The sequence below is a fragment of the Penicillium malachiteum genome (assembly GCF_028827825.1).
Source record: "Penicillium malachiteum strain IBT 17515 chromosome Unknown utg000001l:1.0-8184562.0:1.0-8186909.0, whole genome shotgun sequence".
Classification (NCBI taxonomy): domain Eukaryota; kingdom Fungi; phylum Ascomycota; class Eurotiomycetes; order Eurotiales; family Aspergillaceae; genus Penicillium; species Penicillium malachiteum.
This window is the reverse complement of record NW_026643094.1, coordinates 5,421,994-5,437,365: the sequence shown is the minus strand read 5'-3', so window position 1 is coordinate 5,437,365 and position 15,372 is coordinate 5,421,994. Positions and strand designations below refer to the sequence as shown.

The window sequence follows — 15,372 nt, the reverse complement described above, 5'->3', positions numbered from 1 at the left end:
TCTGATCCCAAACAATAAGGCCAATTCCAAAGGCATTCGGAGACATTTGAATGTTATTAATTCTACTTTTTGAGCTCCTTTCAATATTATAAATCAGCCGTTGCATTGGTCAACGTTGACAAATTGCCAAAATGCTAGGAGCATACAGTCCGCTTAGCAATACTAACCCCACTCACCTGGGCATCTTACCGCACGCATCGAGACCGGATATCCATCACAGAATCTGCATGACAATTGCTTACGTAGGTTGAGATTTAATGATCGATTCCTTTTGCAAATCAATCAGAGTTCATATATTGTTCATTCTAGCCTTCTAACCGCAAGATTCTGTACTATGCACTTTTGATGAGTCTCCATTCGTGTCAGATTGACAACCTACGTACCCTATCTATCTCCATTTACAAGAATGCAGTGTATCAAAGGACGGCAAACCAGTATATCGAGAGCTCCAAATCGCCAAGTCAGGAAGTCCTCGATCTTTCTATACGATGTAATCAGATTTAACTACCTGTACACACCTGTACACATCTAGTAGAGTGCACTACGTTTCGATTCTCTTGGAAATCCACCGCTGTCTGTCTTGGAACTACTCCCTTGAGCCAGGGCATATTGTCCAGATATTATGCTTCAAATGTTGATTTCCACTTTACACTATGATCTGTCCCGTGCTTCCCGCGCTAAAATAGTCTCGGACTCTCAATCTTTTTTTTTATTTTGAAATAAAAATATGGTGTTATTGCAAGCACTTAAGGTTTCTGAAGAGATATCAAGTGTTGTACAATAAAGTGACTAATGGTCTGTCATAGTATAATACGGGTTTTTCCTGTACCCATGTCCCATTACAAAATTAGAGCTCAGAGTGATGATCTCTCTCATTAATCTCAATCACCTCCATTTCCTCTTGAAACAACTTAAATCCTCCAGGTACTATCGTTTGGAAAAGCCCATTTGGGTCATACTTTTTGCTCACCCCCTGCAGTCGGCATTTAATGTCATGGCCGTAGCTGCCGATTGGATCCTGCAACTTGTCGGCATAGTTCAGATATTTCCAGGGGATAAAATAGCCTCCTCGTCGCAAAATGTCTTCATGTTGGTTGAATACTTCCTTTAGGCGTTTTCGGACGATTTTGTCATCCGCTGTGTTGGAATATGACACGATTATGACTGACATCACAATATCCTCTCCACCGGGAGGCAGCCCAAGGGAGTTCCGTCCATCTGAGACTGGATGAGGTTGAAGCAACAAGACAAACTGTAGTCCTTCAATATGGGCTAAATCCCGAGTGGCGGACTCCCATGTCTCAAAGATTTCGGAATACACGGAGGCGGCAGCATTTTTAAATGAGTAGACCATGTTAATGGCACTATTGGTAAATACACTTGTTAGAACATCAATATCACGTGGAATTCCTGGAGAACTCACCGATCACTTCCCACTGGAAGTCTACTTGCCTGCTCCGTTGATAGGTCGCTGACATTTGTTGTGCGCAATGTATTGACAAGCGGAGACGGAATAGATGAGAATGGTTGGTAGACTGGTGGATTGGCAATGGGCTCTCCATAGTATAAAACGTTGCCAGCGGCATATATACCACCGGGATTAATGAAGAATAGAGCAACAAACATATCTGCCGCGTCATCGAAGTTTTCGGGAGACATAAATTCACTGAATGCCTTGGCCTGTGTGTCAAGAAGTATTGGAGAATACTCGAAGATCAAGGTACCTCCCCACATTGCCCCGAGTGGACGAGTCACGACATCCACACGAGCGACGATGCCGAAATTTATGGAACCCCCTTTGAGCGCAATCCAAAGATCAGGGTGCGAACTGGCCGTTGCATAAACGATTTCACCACTGGCAAGCACGACTTCATATCCCAAGACATTGTCGCAGGCCCAACCGTATCGTCGTGATAAATGGGATATACCACCTTCATCCTCGTCAGCCCATCCTCTCAACTTCCGAAACTCAGACAAATTGCTTTGATTTGGAAAACGCACCTCCAGTAAGGAACCCCCCCGACTCCTACACCCGCCACTCTGCCGCCCATAACAGTCACATTGTATGGAACAAGCTGAGGATATATCTCACTCCAAATAGCACCAGCACCGATTGTTGCGGTTTTGCGGTCATCACTCAGTGATACTGAGCTCAAAGCACGCATATCAACTGTGATACCACTCTCAATGTTTGCCGCTCCCGCAAACACAGCGTGTCCACCACCCCTAATCGCAAATTTTGCGACCGGATGGCTTCTGGGGCTATTCGCGGCCTGTCTGGTAACAAGCTCCACAAATCTCGACACCTCCTTTGGGCTTTCGGGTGTAAGTATACATGCTGGTCGGATTTCGCTCTCATGGGCGGAATAATATGATGACTGTGCAGTAACATAGCTCGCACTAGCCGGGTACGAGATCCGATCGGGTATAGCAGTGTCGACCAAGTCGCATATTTTACTAGCCTGAGGCCCTCTGAACAGTGTTATAACCCATAAAAAGCCGAGGTATAGCTTAGAGGCCATGTTACTTTTCTACTCCTTGCAAACTTGAAGCGTTTAAATATTAAATGAAGAAATTGAGATGAAAATGATTTCCAAGAAAATGATTCTTTATTTTTGAATCACGACCGTACATTATTTCTAGGATGATAATGATGGGCATTTCTAGGCTATACATCGGACGTTCTCGAGTAGTGTGATGGCGTTCAATACTGCCTAAGTCACCTCTGGTAGTGAGCCGCGACGGGTGCTGATTTGAACGGCCCGAAAAGCGAGATTACCAACGCACTTCCGAGTTGCCCAGGTGAGGATTTTACCAGTTCCTGCCGGAGAGTTGGCCTAACTTCGGCCCTGGGAGGCCTCGAATAAATTTGAATATTCTGCTATGACTAATTCATTAAGCCATTCACTGGCAACCCTTTCTTCGGACCTTGAAAGAACATCGGACCGGACACACCGAGCTGGTACCCGATTGGATATATGTATGCAGTGGCTTAGGCCAATCACGAGTTCGACTTGGCGAGCGCGAAAACATGCGTATTATGATGTTTTCACTCTTTGCATGCAATGTCGAAAATTATAGTATAATAAATCTTGAACTTGGACCATCATGATGTTCGATTTGGTACACGAATACAACACACTTGAAGATGGCTGAAATACAGCCCCTCGTCCTGCTCACCGGCGCAACTGGCTTCGTCGGCTTCCATACGCTCATCGATCTACTCAAATCATGTTACCGAGTTCGCGCCATTATACGCTCAGACACAAAGATTGACGAAATACGTGAGCACAAGCTAGTCAAAGCTCTCGGCCTCTCTCCCGACACACTTTCCTTTGTGGTCGTTTCAGACTTCGTTGCCCCGGGCGCATTCGATTCTGCGGTTCAGGGTGTCACATACATCATCCACATAGCCGCACCGGTTCCTTCCTTCACAGCGAAGCCTACAGTGGAAAAAGAAGATTATGAGAAGTACTTCGTGCAAGACTCCATCGATGGTACTTTAGGTTTATTCCAGAGCGCAACGGCAGCCGGAAGCCAAGTCAAACGTATCGTCTTGACTAGTTCGGCAGTGTCTGTAATACCGTTCCCATACTTCGCTGCCTCACCGGACGCCGATTACAGTATTCAATTTGGGCCAGGGACCCGCCAAACTGTGCCCTCGGGACCATTTGACAGCGAAATCGTAGCCTACTCAGCTGGGAAGACAGCGACACTGAACGCAGCCGAGCAATGGATCGCAGAAAACAAAGCAAATATCAACTTTGACCTTGTTCCTACTTTGTCCGGGTGGGCATTTGGACGCGACGAGTTAGTGACTTCGGCAAAGGATCTACAGACGAGTGGCACCAACTCGGTTTTGGTGGGCCTCATTCTAGGAAACAAGAGCGATTGGCCCTTCAACGGGAATGCAGTGTTGGTCACTGATATCGCCCGTATTCAAGTACTCGCCTTGAATACGGAGAAGATTTCTGGAAATCGAGCATTCGTAACATCGATTCCGATCGTTTGGGATGATGCTGTTGAGGTCATTCGCGACGAGTTTGCAGCCGAGGTTGAGGAAGGACACCTGAGTGTAGATGGGAAGCAGCCTACTCAGCCCATTGACTTCGATGGTTCGAATACGGAGAAGATATTTGGGATCATGGTCACCCCTTTCAAGGAGGTGGTCAAGCAGGTCGCGAACCAATATGTGGAGCTACTGGGTCCAGCTTAATCACTGTATATAGGTTGTAGGACTTTTTTCTGTTGAGTATTATCCTTAAATTGACTCGCGGCCGGGAAGTGTCTTCAGTTTTGATGGTCGTATAGTTTTCTTTTCAAGTATTTATAGTACTACCTAGTCTACATAGGTTCAAGACGCAAATTTTGGAACACTATGCCGCCCTTAATTGCGCTACCTAGCATCACGCCCATTGAATGTGTTTAGGTAATCCAAGAATAGATCAAAGTTGAAAATTTTATTATATAACAGTGTCGTTTTGATCAAACGTCCTCCACGAAAGAATGCCGGTAATAATATGTCCAGGTGATGAGCTTCGAGTTCGACTCAATCAAGATCAGAAGATTCATTCCTCTCCTTCTTCATTTTCTCCCTCTGGTGCAAGAAACGCGTAACAAGTGTCATAGCAATTAACGCCAGGGCTATAAAAATCATTGTCATGAAGCCCTTGTGATACCGAGGCGCATCAACCGTTTTCCAGATGATCAATGGAAGCCACGCTGATACAGCCTCTCCCATCGTATTCATAGTGGCAATGACAACGGCGCGCTCCTCATTGTCGCCGCCACATATCTCAGTCGCCCATGCCATAATCAGGGCTCCAAGCCCATTTGGAAGTCCACCAAGGAAAAAGCAAGTCCATTTCCAGCCTATGTTTATATCCCAGGCCGCGAGACTAGCGTTGATAATGATATTTGCAGTACTGGCAAAGAGAATCGGTGGCCACCGAGTGCCACGCCATAAAGAGTCGGAGGTCCAGCCGAATATCAGGGCAAACACAAACGCGATTGCAAGAGCAGCTGTTGGTAACGTATCGACCTTTTTGGTTGGGTACCCAATAGACTCGAGCCACAGCTGGAAGCCTGGTTGTCCGCCATAGTTTCCATTGTTATTAAACAACACATAGAGCAGGGTCAGCGCGTATATATGCCAGCTTTGGAATATGCTTTTGAATTTCGCCAAACTGTGAGCCCCCCTTGGAGCCCGATTTTCTAATCTCACTCGCTCTTTTGCTGTTGAGACGTCCTGCTTGCTCAGCCACCAGGCCCCTGTCGTGTCGGGAAGATCGGGAAGAAGAAAAAATCCAGCAACACCAATAGGTAGTGAGATAATCCCGTCGACAATGAATAACCATTGCCATCCGTGAAGCCCGTTCTTACCATCCAAATTGTAAGAGGCTGCCATAAGGTAGCCTGAGAACATCGCGCCGGCAAAGCTGCTTGCCGTGAAAAGAGCCGCGCGTTTGGCAAGTTCGTCCTTTCGATACCAGGAGCCAAGAAGGTAAAATATTCCCGGATTGAAAGCTGAATCGGCCAGGCCAATGAAGAAGCGCAAAGCATACAGGCCGTTGACGTTCTTGCATATTACCATCAGTATGGTGAGGACAGCCCAGACAACTTCGCAAGCTGGAATCCAGATAGACGGTCGAATCTGAGATAAGATTAAATTGCTTGGGATTTGGCCAACTGTATATCCCACCGTCCAACATGTGACCATATAGTTCAGCTGATCTCCATATAGGCCTAGGTCCTCTTCCATCCCGGACACGAAGGCATTGGAGACGTTGACTTGATCAAGATATTTGATAAAGCTCCCAAGACAAGCTAAAGTCAACACAATCGCGTCAAGCTTGAACAGAAAGCGTCGCTCTTCAGGCGGCTTGTCGAAGGTATCCCAGAAGAAAGACCTCCATGTTTGCTTAGCGTCCAGATCTTCGGCAACCAAAACTTGGAGAGTATCTGTGTCGTGCAAATCATTGATAGGACTGAACTTTTTCTCCGTAGTGGTTCCGTCAACTGACGATGACTTTGTCAAGATATGCTCAGCCATTATCAGAAAGAAAGTTGTGTGAAACTTTTACAGCGTCCTTGAAAAGTGCGAACGCTGGCAGGATTCTACCAGTCAAGCATTTTGCGAGAACTGCATACTCATATACTCCATCTCAGATATCTCTGGGTATCGCGCAATTTCACGTCACTGGTTGGCGTTATGAGCAATCTTTAAACTCGGTCTGCTCGGGCCGGCCTCTGGGGTCAGATATAATGATATTCTTGATAGAATGCCCACCGTGACCGCATTTTTTGAAAGAAATAATCCCTCCGGTGAATCTTGCAGGCTGAGAGCCCTGAGTTTCCAACTTCAGGGATAACAGTAATTGCAAAGGAATTGAAATAGGTCAGAATGCGAGCTAATACCATTAAGCGCAGCAATTAGGGATTCCAAGTCCCGAAACACTTACTAGGAGGAAGTGTGGCTGGAGGAGACATGAGAAAAGGGAGTAGATTCGACGCGAGAAATCGATAATCCAACGAAAGTACGACACACGACCTGCTGTTTCGGTCTGATAAGACTATGGATGCTGTAAGATAATGGAGATTCCTGATGTGTGGAGCGTGTCTGTTAGTGCGTAGGAGGTATTTGTGGAGTTACCGTTGACTCCCGAGATCTCGGCTACATGGCTCCAATTCAGATGGAGGCTACTGTATAGAGTAGTTCAATTTTCTGTAGAACACTTGTAGAAGGAATTCCATGGAACTCTTTTGAGAATAATGTAGGAAGTTCGACAATCTATCTGAATGAGAATCGATAACATTGGAATTGAAAGATATAAAGAGCGTGGCAATAACTGAAAGCACCGTGTATCCAATTTAGAGCTAAACAAGACGGGGATCATACTGTAAATACCACGCCCGTAGACTCAATTACCTGTGCCGCGAACTTGGAGATGGTCAAAGTCTCAGCTAAGAGCTGCTGGAACGGAATATCGACACGATACTCCTTGAAGATCCAGTTACGGAGCTCAGCCCCGATCATACTGTCAATACCATATGAGGATATGGAGTTGTTCAATGGATCAAATGCATCTAATGGAAGTAAGAGCATGCGCGATAATTTCTCGATAAAATGTTCGACGATGGCTGAAACAGCGAGAGCAAGGGAGTCGGCAGAACGAATTGCGGTTAGAATACTCTGACCAGCCAAGCCAGCCTCATCACCATCTCTAGCCACATTGATTGCGTGAACGACGTGATTAAAACGTGAGTCTTCAGCCCAAAAGACATCCTCTGCGTCTGCCTCTTGGATTGAATTGCCAAGCTTCGTGGGGTCAAGACCGGCGACGACGTGGTCAACTGAGCTGGGAGCCGTGATGGCGGCTTCAAAAGTCTCAAGAAGAGCCTCTTCATCAATACCGTATATACCCTTGCGCATCAAGGCTTCCTCAAGTTCCGTGTTCTCCGCGACGACACCAACGCCAAGGACCATAGGCAGGATGACAGATGTACTAGCCATGCCCATAGACACACGATGCCGCGATATGGCGTCTAGAAAGCTGTTGGCGGCAGCATAGTTACTCTGACCTGGCGTACCGAGTGTTCCGGAGACGGAGCTGGTTGTAAGGAAGAAATCAAGTTGGGTTCCTGCAAGGACTGAATGCAAATTGATCGCACCCAAGACTTTCGGATCCATCACTTGCTTCCAGTTTTCGTAGCTCTGAGAGTGAAACATGCCATCCTAGAAAGATAGTTAATAGTCTGCTTTTTTGTTCACGTGGTACGCCACCGGAGTGGGTTATTTATTTTCTTACCCGTAGAACCATAGCAGCATGTACCACGCCTCGGATGGGATTTTCCGCAGGAACTCCATCCACAGCTCGGACAACATCATCTCGAGAGGTTGCATCCCCCCTTACAACCTGCACAACTCCACCGGCAGCTGTAATATCGCTGACAAGGCTGGTAGCGGACGGGGCGTCTATTGCGGAGCGAGAGAGGAAGGTAAATCTCCGAGCGCCAGAATCCATCATCCACGCAGTCAAGCTACGGCCAAGACCTCCTAAGCAACCAACAAGGAGATATGTGTGGTCGGGGCTGAAGCGTGGTCGAGTACGTCCGGGGAGTAAGGCTTGAATGGGTATCTCCGACACTTCATACTGAACGATAGGAATTGGTGTGTCGAAAGACTCGGAAAAGTTCGACACAGACTGTTCAATATCGCCAAGCTGGATTTTATGAATATTTCCGGGCGCATTGATAGACCCTTGCTGGAAGAGTTCAAGAATCTTCTTCAACAGAGATGAAATAGTTATGGGGCGGTGTTCCATCAAATCGAGCAAATCGAACGGCAGGTAGCTGGCACTGCGAGCGATAGGAACGGTGTCTAACGCATCCCGGCTGAGTAAATTCTTGCGACCCGCGTCCAAAAACCGACCAAAGCGAGCGATGCTGCGCCAAGCTTCATGGACAACATCTGGGTCAACGCTGTTGCCTGTGCTAAATACTACATCCGCTCCGTGGTCATCGGTGAGTCGATTGAGTCGTGCCGCCACTGGACCATGCGCAGGGGAAATGATTTGCGCATCGCTGAGTCCAAGATGACTTCGGAGGAAGGCAGCTTCACTGTCTGTTTGACTCACTATGTAGGGGACTGCACCCCTTCTCTGCGCAACCTTGGCTGCGGCGATGCCACTGATTCCTGTGTTGTGAAGCACGAGAACAGTCTCTTTGGGTTGCACATTTGCCAAGACATCAAGGCCATATACCGCATTAGCATATGGTACCAATAGACTCACCGCAGACGTCAGATCGGTTTCATCCTCGAGCTTTTGTACCAGCGAGACATCAACCTCTTGATAGCTGGAGAACCTGTCAATGTGCAAAGCGGCGACCTTGTCACCCACCTTCAGATCTGTCACTTCAGCCCCGACTTTCGCCACGATGCCACTGATCGCGTGACTGAAGGTGGTTGGATAATCAGTACCCGTGATAGCTGCAACGCCTTCCGTGGTCAAAGGACTAGTCCGGACTTGTACTTCGACATGGCCTGGCCTGGGCACTGCTGGGCCTAAGCCTAGTTCCTGCTGCTGCTGCTCAAAGACAACCTTGCCTTTAGTCCATATTCTGCCACTAATACGACTTCCGGGATTGAAGGATATCGGCTCAGGCTCCAGTGTAGTAGAGAAATCCTTGTTCAGGTCAGAGTTGCGGACCAATCGACTGATATACATGGAGCCGTTGGAGAGGCAGGATTCCCGCTTCCGGTCAAGCTCAATGTTTCCTTCACCCGCTATTTGAAGGCGTACAATATTCTTCACTGCTCGAGAAATCTGAGAAGAGCTCGCGCTATCCAAGTCAATATCAAGGGTCCGGAAATCAAGTGACGCCGACTCTGATCCCACTGAGCGTGCAAGACCTTGTACAAGTGCATAATCTGGCTTCTTTCCATCGAGCAGACCACCGGTTGTGACCCAGAGGAGAGTTGAAGCAGAGTTCAGAAGGCTCTGGATTGCGTAGAACTCCGACTCGGTGATTGTTAGCAAGAGAGGGCCTTCAAAGTCGGTAGTCACCACGATATTCCCTGTGGATTCCGCGTTGCTCAGACTAACGAGGTTGATCTTGCAGCCCAGAGACTCTAAGGCGTTGGCAATATTGAGCACCTCCGGAGTAGGGTGATGGCGATAAACAAGTTGAATGATCTGATTTTCGTCTTCTTCGGAGGCTGGTTACAGTTCGTTTGTTATCACAGGCCGCCAGATCGATGCACCGGTGGTTGCTTGGAACACTCGAGAGAAACCAATAGAGTCAGCCGTCTCCCAGTCTACAGTCTGTGATGAATCAGAAGCAAATATATAGCCTGTAGATCCGAGGAGACCACGCAGGACAGAGAGAATGCGCGGCTCAGACGAGGCTGATGGTAACGAAAGGAAAGTCGAAGAAGACACCACGACAGCATCATGTACTCCTTCCTTGAACTCCTGAGATTCCAAGATCTCCACAAGATTTAGTTTAATGACCTTGAAATTTGGATGGTCTTGAACAAGTTTTCTGGCCTCATCTAGGTTTTCCTCATCGTGCGAAGGTAGAGCCACTGTATAGGAGACCTGGGCGCTTCGTGAGATATTCTGCAGTAGGAAATCTATGCCAAATCCGAGGACTTTCAAAGTTGGGTATTTGAACCAAGCCAGATCGATCAGATCTTCCATGGTCAACTTAGAAGCCGAGATCGTGTTTTCAGAGCCTATCAGACTGTCAATGTCGAGCTGCCAGGAAATTTCGCCGTACGGGCCGGTAGCACCATCCAGATGACCAGCTTCAATCTTCGGCGGGACTGCAGCCTCATAGGCTGTAGTGCGGACATTCACAATTTCCAGCACAAGCTGGCCATCGCTCGCCGACATCTGGGCACTACCCTCGAAGGATCGAATTCCACGTCGTGGTACCCAGGCGTAGGCGCTGGCCGTACCGATCTCAACCTGTGCCTTGGTAGGGGGCCAAATGGTGACTTCATCCACTTGGATGGGTACAACACCGTATTCCATGGCGTTGGTCCGCCCAGCGTAAATAGCGGCAATACTGAGCTGCAAGACCGAATCCACCGACGCTGGATGCAAAACATGGCGCGACTCGCCAAGCGATGGATCAACCACTTGCTTTATGGCAGTGCGAGAGCTGACCTCATAGCACTTTCCGTCAAAGCGGATTTCGTCCATGTCTTGGAAGGTGGGCCCATAGTCAAAGCCGACGGCACGCAGGGCTTGATTCCAGCTCTTTCCTCGAGTACGCTGGGGAAAATCAGGCACGGGACGCGTTGGTTTCGATCCTCGAGGAGTATCACACTTGATGCTGATGCTACCGGCCATGTGCTCCTTCTGAGCCTGGTCCGTGCCAATGGATGAGACACTTGAAGTCCCACCACTGATTACCTCGATGAACTGAGGGGCGAAGATTGAATACGACTTCAATGCCATCATCGTTGTCCGGTGTCACGAGTGCCTTCTTGATTGAAATGTCGCACAAGACATAGCTCTGAACGTCGATATCTATGGGCCCATAACTGAGCTCATGTAGCTGCGTTATAGCCTCGACAGCCATAGAAAAATATCTTGCAGCGGGGAAAACAGCCTCGCCACCCAATGAGTGATCCTTCAGCCATGGGAGATCTCGCAACCGCAGTAGGTTTCGCCATGTCGGCTCTTCGAGTGAGGCCCCGACAACACGTTGACCAAGTAGATCATGACGGGGATAATTTGGCTGCCGCTGCTCGTAACTCGTCCGATTCTCAGCCCAGAACGAGCGTGTATAGTTCCACTGATAAGGAGGAAGATCAACGATGGTAGAGCCTTTCGTGACACCTTTGCCAGTTTTGTTGTATGTGCTGATAACGCGTTCCCAATTTACGTCAACATCGCGCAGGAAAAGCTCGCCAGCAAACTTTAGGAGTTGGGCCGCACTATCAGATCCTCGCAAGAGTGTGGGCAAATATTCTAGCTTCTCTCCCTGAACTTCAGCCCTGATCTGTTTGATTGGACCTGCCATAGCTGAGTGAGGGCCAATTTCGATGAGGAGATCAACATCCGAAAATTCGTCGGCTGTGAGAATCGTTTGAACTGCTTGGTTGAACAGCACTGGGCATTGCAGATTGCTACTCCACTATGTTTCATCCAACTGGGCCGTAGGTGGCAGAATTGAGTTGGTTACCAAAGAGACCATTCGAGTGTGCTCAGGTGGATGTATCAGGTCGAATGCATCATCCCAAAGATCCGCCTTTGCCCCTCGAAGAAGTTCTTCATACTCGCCAGCCACCGCGGCCATATGGTGAGTATGCCTTCCCGTTCGTTTTTACACTTCGTGCAAAGATCTGTTCAGCATCAAGAATAGCTTTGATGCCTTCCACAGCCTCCGAATCACCACTCAACGTTACACCAGAAGGTGAGTTGTGGCAAGCAACTATGACCCTGTTTTTGGCTTTCCCATCCAGGTATTTCTCGACATCACTTGAGCCGAGGCCAACAGCGAGCATAGCACCATCTGTCATAATATCGCGCACTACTCGCCCTCGGTAGTACGCAACAACGATAGCCTCCCTGGCAGAGATCAGGCCTGCCGCGTATGCAGCCGCGATTTCACCTGAAGAGTGGCCGACGGTTACTTTTGGGTGAACACTCCAGTCGTTGAGAAGCTGTACAAGAGCAATTTGAATTGCGGTACATAGAGGTTGTGAGAACTCAGCCTCATTGACTTGGGATTTCGCTGGGTCCTCGAGAAGAACATCCTCAATCGACCAGTCGGGCCCATCACTCAGCTCCTCCAAGGCCTCATCGAGAGCTCGGATTGAGGCAAGGAAGCGTGGGCTGTATAGCATGAGTTCAGCTCCCATGCGAGGCCACTGTGCACCTTGGCCGGTGAAAATGAACCCCACTGCACCGGCTTTCCGCTTCTGATGGCCGAACGTGAAAGAGGAGGAGATATCCCCAAAGCTGTCAGCAAGAGAGCTCGGGGTTGTGACAGTGAAGGCTCTGCTAGATAATGCACTACGGCGGTTGGCTAGCGTGTGTGAGAGGTCCAACAAGTTATAGTTATGGACAATCTGGCTATGGGCGTCGATGTTGCGCTGCAAAGGTGCCTTGTCATGTGCTGAGAAAGGAAGCAGGAACGGTTGCTTGCGATAGGTGGCACGGCGAGGGAAAAACTCCTTCTTCCCTGTTCTTCTATTTTCACCCCGGTTCTCGGCGATGTGGTATTTGTACGGTCGCCCTTGTCCATTTAGCAATGGCTCAGTCCCCTCGACAATAAGATGCGCATTTGTTCCTCGATAACCGAAACTATTGATAGAGACGCGCTTCACTGGTAAATGTGGTGGAAATGGCACGGGCTCGGCTGGCACTTTGACTTGCCACTCATCCCATTTGATACTAGGACTTGGGTTGACAAGACCTCGAGTCGGGGCAATTATCCCACGCTCTACCATTAAGATGGCCTTAATTAGTGCCGATAGACTACTTGCCGCCCCGCTGTGACCGATATTTGTCTTGACAGCTCCGATCCACAGCGGATCTTCCTCAGGTGCACGATCTTTGTTCATGGCCATCGAGACCGCGTGAACCTCTAGGGGATCACCAACCGCGGTACCCGTACCATGGCACTCGAAATAGCCCGTAAGGCGGGGATCAAGATTGCCACCACGCTCGTATGCATGTGCAATCACGTCGGCCTGGCCCTCACGATTTGGGTGCGTGATTCCAACAGCAGGAACTTTTCCGTTTGAGTTGACTGCACTCGATCGAATAACACCACGAATTGGATCTCCATCGCGAATAGCGTCAGAAAGGCGCTTCAGGTAGACGGCGCCAACAGCATCGGCCCGCCCATATCCATCCGCGCTTTCATCGAATGTGTGACAGGTTGAGGTGGGAGACAATACGCCGAGCTTGGCAGTATTCATATGTTGGTCGACAGTAATGATGAGATTCACGCCACCAACAATCGCGCCTTCGGCCTCGTTGTTTCGCAATGCGTTGCACGCATTGTGAACAGCATATACAGATGAAGAGCATGCTGTATTCACCACGATACTTGGTCCTTTCAGATTGAAGACATGGCTGATCCGGTTACTAATTATACCCGGGTCCACTCCCGTTGCGGCCAGACTATGACGGAATGAGGGCTCCTTGAAGGCCATTTGTTGCCAGTCTGCTGTAAAACTGGCGGCAAATACCGCCGTTCGCGAACCCGAGATGCCCTCAAGGGACACACCTGCTGACTCAATGTTTTCATATACTACCTCCAGTAGCTTCCGTTGTTGTGGATCCATCCACATCGCCTCAATGGGTGTTATGTTGAAAAGTCCAGGGTCAAAATCCGTTAACTCATCATTAATGAAGTATCCACCAAGCACACCAAAACTACCAGGGCGATCGTTATTTGGATGAAAATGGGCATCAATGTTGAAGCGAGAAGCCGGCACCTTGGGTGTCTGTCCAGTCTTTTTGTTGATCAACATGTCCCAAAAATGGGCAGGAGATTTGACATCTCCTGGTAACCGGCAACCTTTAATGATATTTCCGTTAGCGATCTCTCTTTCCCGTTACCACCTGTGAGTACGGCGTACTCTGCGATATTCACTAGTGATAGAATAACATGGCAGTACTTACCCATGCCAATGACTGCGATTGGTTCAAGCTGCTCATCGAGCGGCTTTTCTGGATAATCGTCGAGAGAAACTGGGGATTGTTGGCCTCCATCATCAGATGGCGATGAGCCTGAAACTCTCAGCAGCCCCGGCATATTGAAACTGACTATCAAAGTCCTCTGCGTGGTAATTGGTATAAACTGAAAAGAGATGGTTGATCAGTGAAGAAGCTTTCTCTAATCAAATTTTCCATCTCAAGCCATATCACTGCTCATTTATCTGCTCTAATAACTTTGGAAAGAGCTCCAGACTCGAAAGTAACCGGCCTTGCCTGAGACTGTTTGGTAGGGCCTTCAGGGTACATTGCACGGAAAGCTCGGACCGGCGTCGATCGACATTCCCTAATTTTTTTTTCTTTTTTCTCCTTTGACTGTAATTTGAACAATCGGTCAGTTCGGAATCAAAGGATGAAGGATTCATGTCGTTCATGTCGACAGGACTTAGGATGAGACGGCTCAGTCGGCCCCTCCAGCACTTGGGGCTTTTTACCGGCCATGATTAATTTCGGCAATCGAAACTCCAAAGCTCTGAACGTGAAGTCCTTGTCATCATATTCTGGCTTGTCTCAGTAAATGAAAAACAGGTCTTTCCCTCCAGAGCTCGAATGAGCCAATCGGTCAATTGATCCCGGGCCGGGGTTGGAAATATCACCAGTGGGCAGCTTGAACATCCCCAACCATCCCTAACTCCGCTCCTACATGACAACATACGTGAAAAATATCCTTGCATCATCAAGACCCATCTATTTTTGCTTGAATATTTATCAAGGTGATTTGACCTTCTGGTTGGAACATTGGATACTATCGGTCTGAGAACTTCGAAGGTTGGAAATCATATGTGGTACTTCATGCATCTAAGCTGGAAAACTTGGAATTGTTTAGTATTTAAAGCTTGAGCAGAAGTGTTAGTCTTTACAAGGTCTAGAATAAACAAGCGTACGAGGACTTCAAGCTTTTTTAGGCATTCACAGTACATATTTGAATCTCAGTATGAAAGGCATGTAGGAGACGCTCTAGGAATCATGACGAATTGGCCACTACTAGAAATCTATGGAGTCCAACGGATAGCAAAGTCACATCAGGTTACGTCCATAGGTAGGTTGATACGAAGGGGATAGAGCCGACCTCAGGGGCCAAATGTGGTTACATAATGGGAAATGAACACGTCTTGGACCTCTCTACTCC

The 15,372-nt window shown here is 48.3% G+C and overlaps 4 protein-coding genes across 4 annotated transcripts; 1 reads left to right on the top strand and 3 right to left on the bottom strand.

The window, feature by feature from the left end:
- Positions 1 to 847: 847 nt before the first annotated feature.
- On the bottom strand, positions 848 to 2,522 carry N7483_002032 (FAD-binding oxidoreductase; the record flags this gene model as incomplete). Its single annotated transcript, XM_057085469.1, has 3 exons — positions 848 to 1,364; positions 1,424 to 1,954; positions 2,002 to 2,522. The coding sequence occupies 3 exons, from the start codon at positions 2,520 to 2,522 to the stop codon at positions 848 to 850; spliced, it is 1,569 nt and encodes a 522-aa protein (XP_056951618.1).
- Positions 2,523 to 3,148: 626 nt separating this feature from the next.
- On the top strand, positions 3,149 to 4,216 carry N7483_002031 (uncharacterized protein; the record flags this gene model as incomplete). Its single annotated transcript, XM_057085468.1, has 1 exon — positions 3,149 to 4,216. The coding sequence occupies one exon, from the start codon at positions 3,149 to 3,151 to the stop codon at positions 4,214 to 4,216; it is 1,068 nt and encodes a 355-aa protein (XP_056951617.1).
- Positions 4,217 to 4,549: 333 nt separating this feature from the next.
- Positions 4,550 to 6,052, bottom strand: N7483_002030 (major facilitator superfamily domain-containing protein; the record flags this gene model as incomplete). The annotated part of the gene is made up of 1 exon (XM_057085467.1): positions 4,550 to 6,052. One exon carries the CDS (start codon positions 6,050 to 6,052, stop codon positions 4,550 to 4,552), a length of 1,503 nt encoding a protein of 500 aa, XP_056951616.1.
- Positions 6,053 to 6,892: 840 nt separating this feature from the next.
- On the bottom strand, positions 6,893 to 14,283 carry N7483_002029 (uncharacterized protein; the record flags this gene model as incomplete). The annotated part of the gene is made up of 6 exons (XM_057085466.1): positions 6,893 to 7,735; positions 7,809 to 9,718; positions 9,764 to 10,931; positions 10,987 to 11,649; positions 11,792 to 14,031; positions 14,151 to 14,283. The coding sequence occupies 6 exons, from the start codon at positions 14,281 to 14,283 to the stop codon at positions 6,893 to 6,895; spliced, it is 6,957 nt and encodes a 2,318-aa protein (XP_056951615.1).
- Positions 14,284 to 15,372: the final 1,089 nt, after the last annotated feature.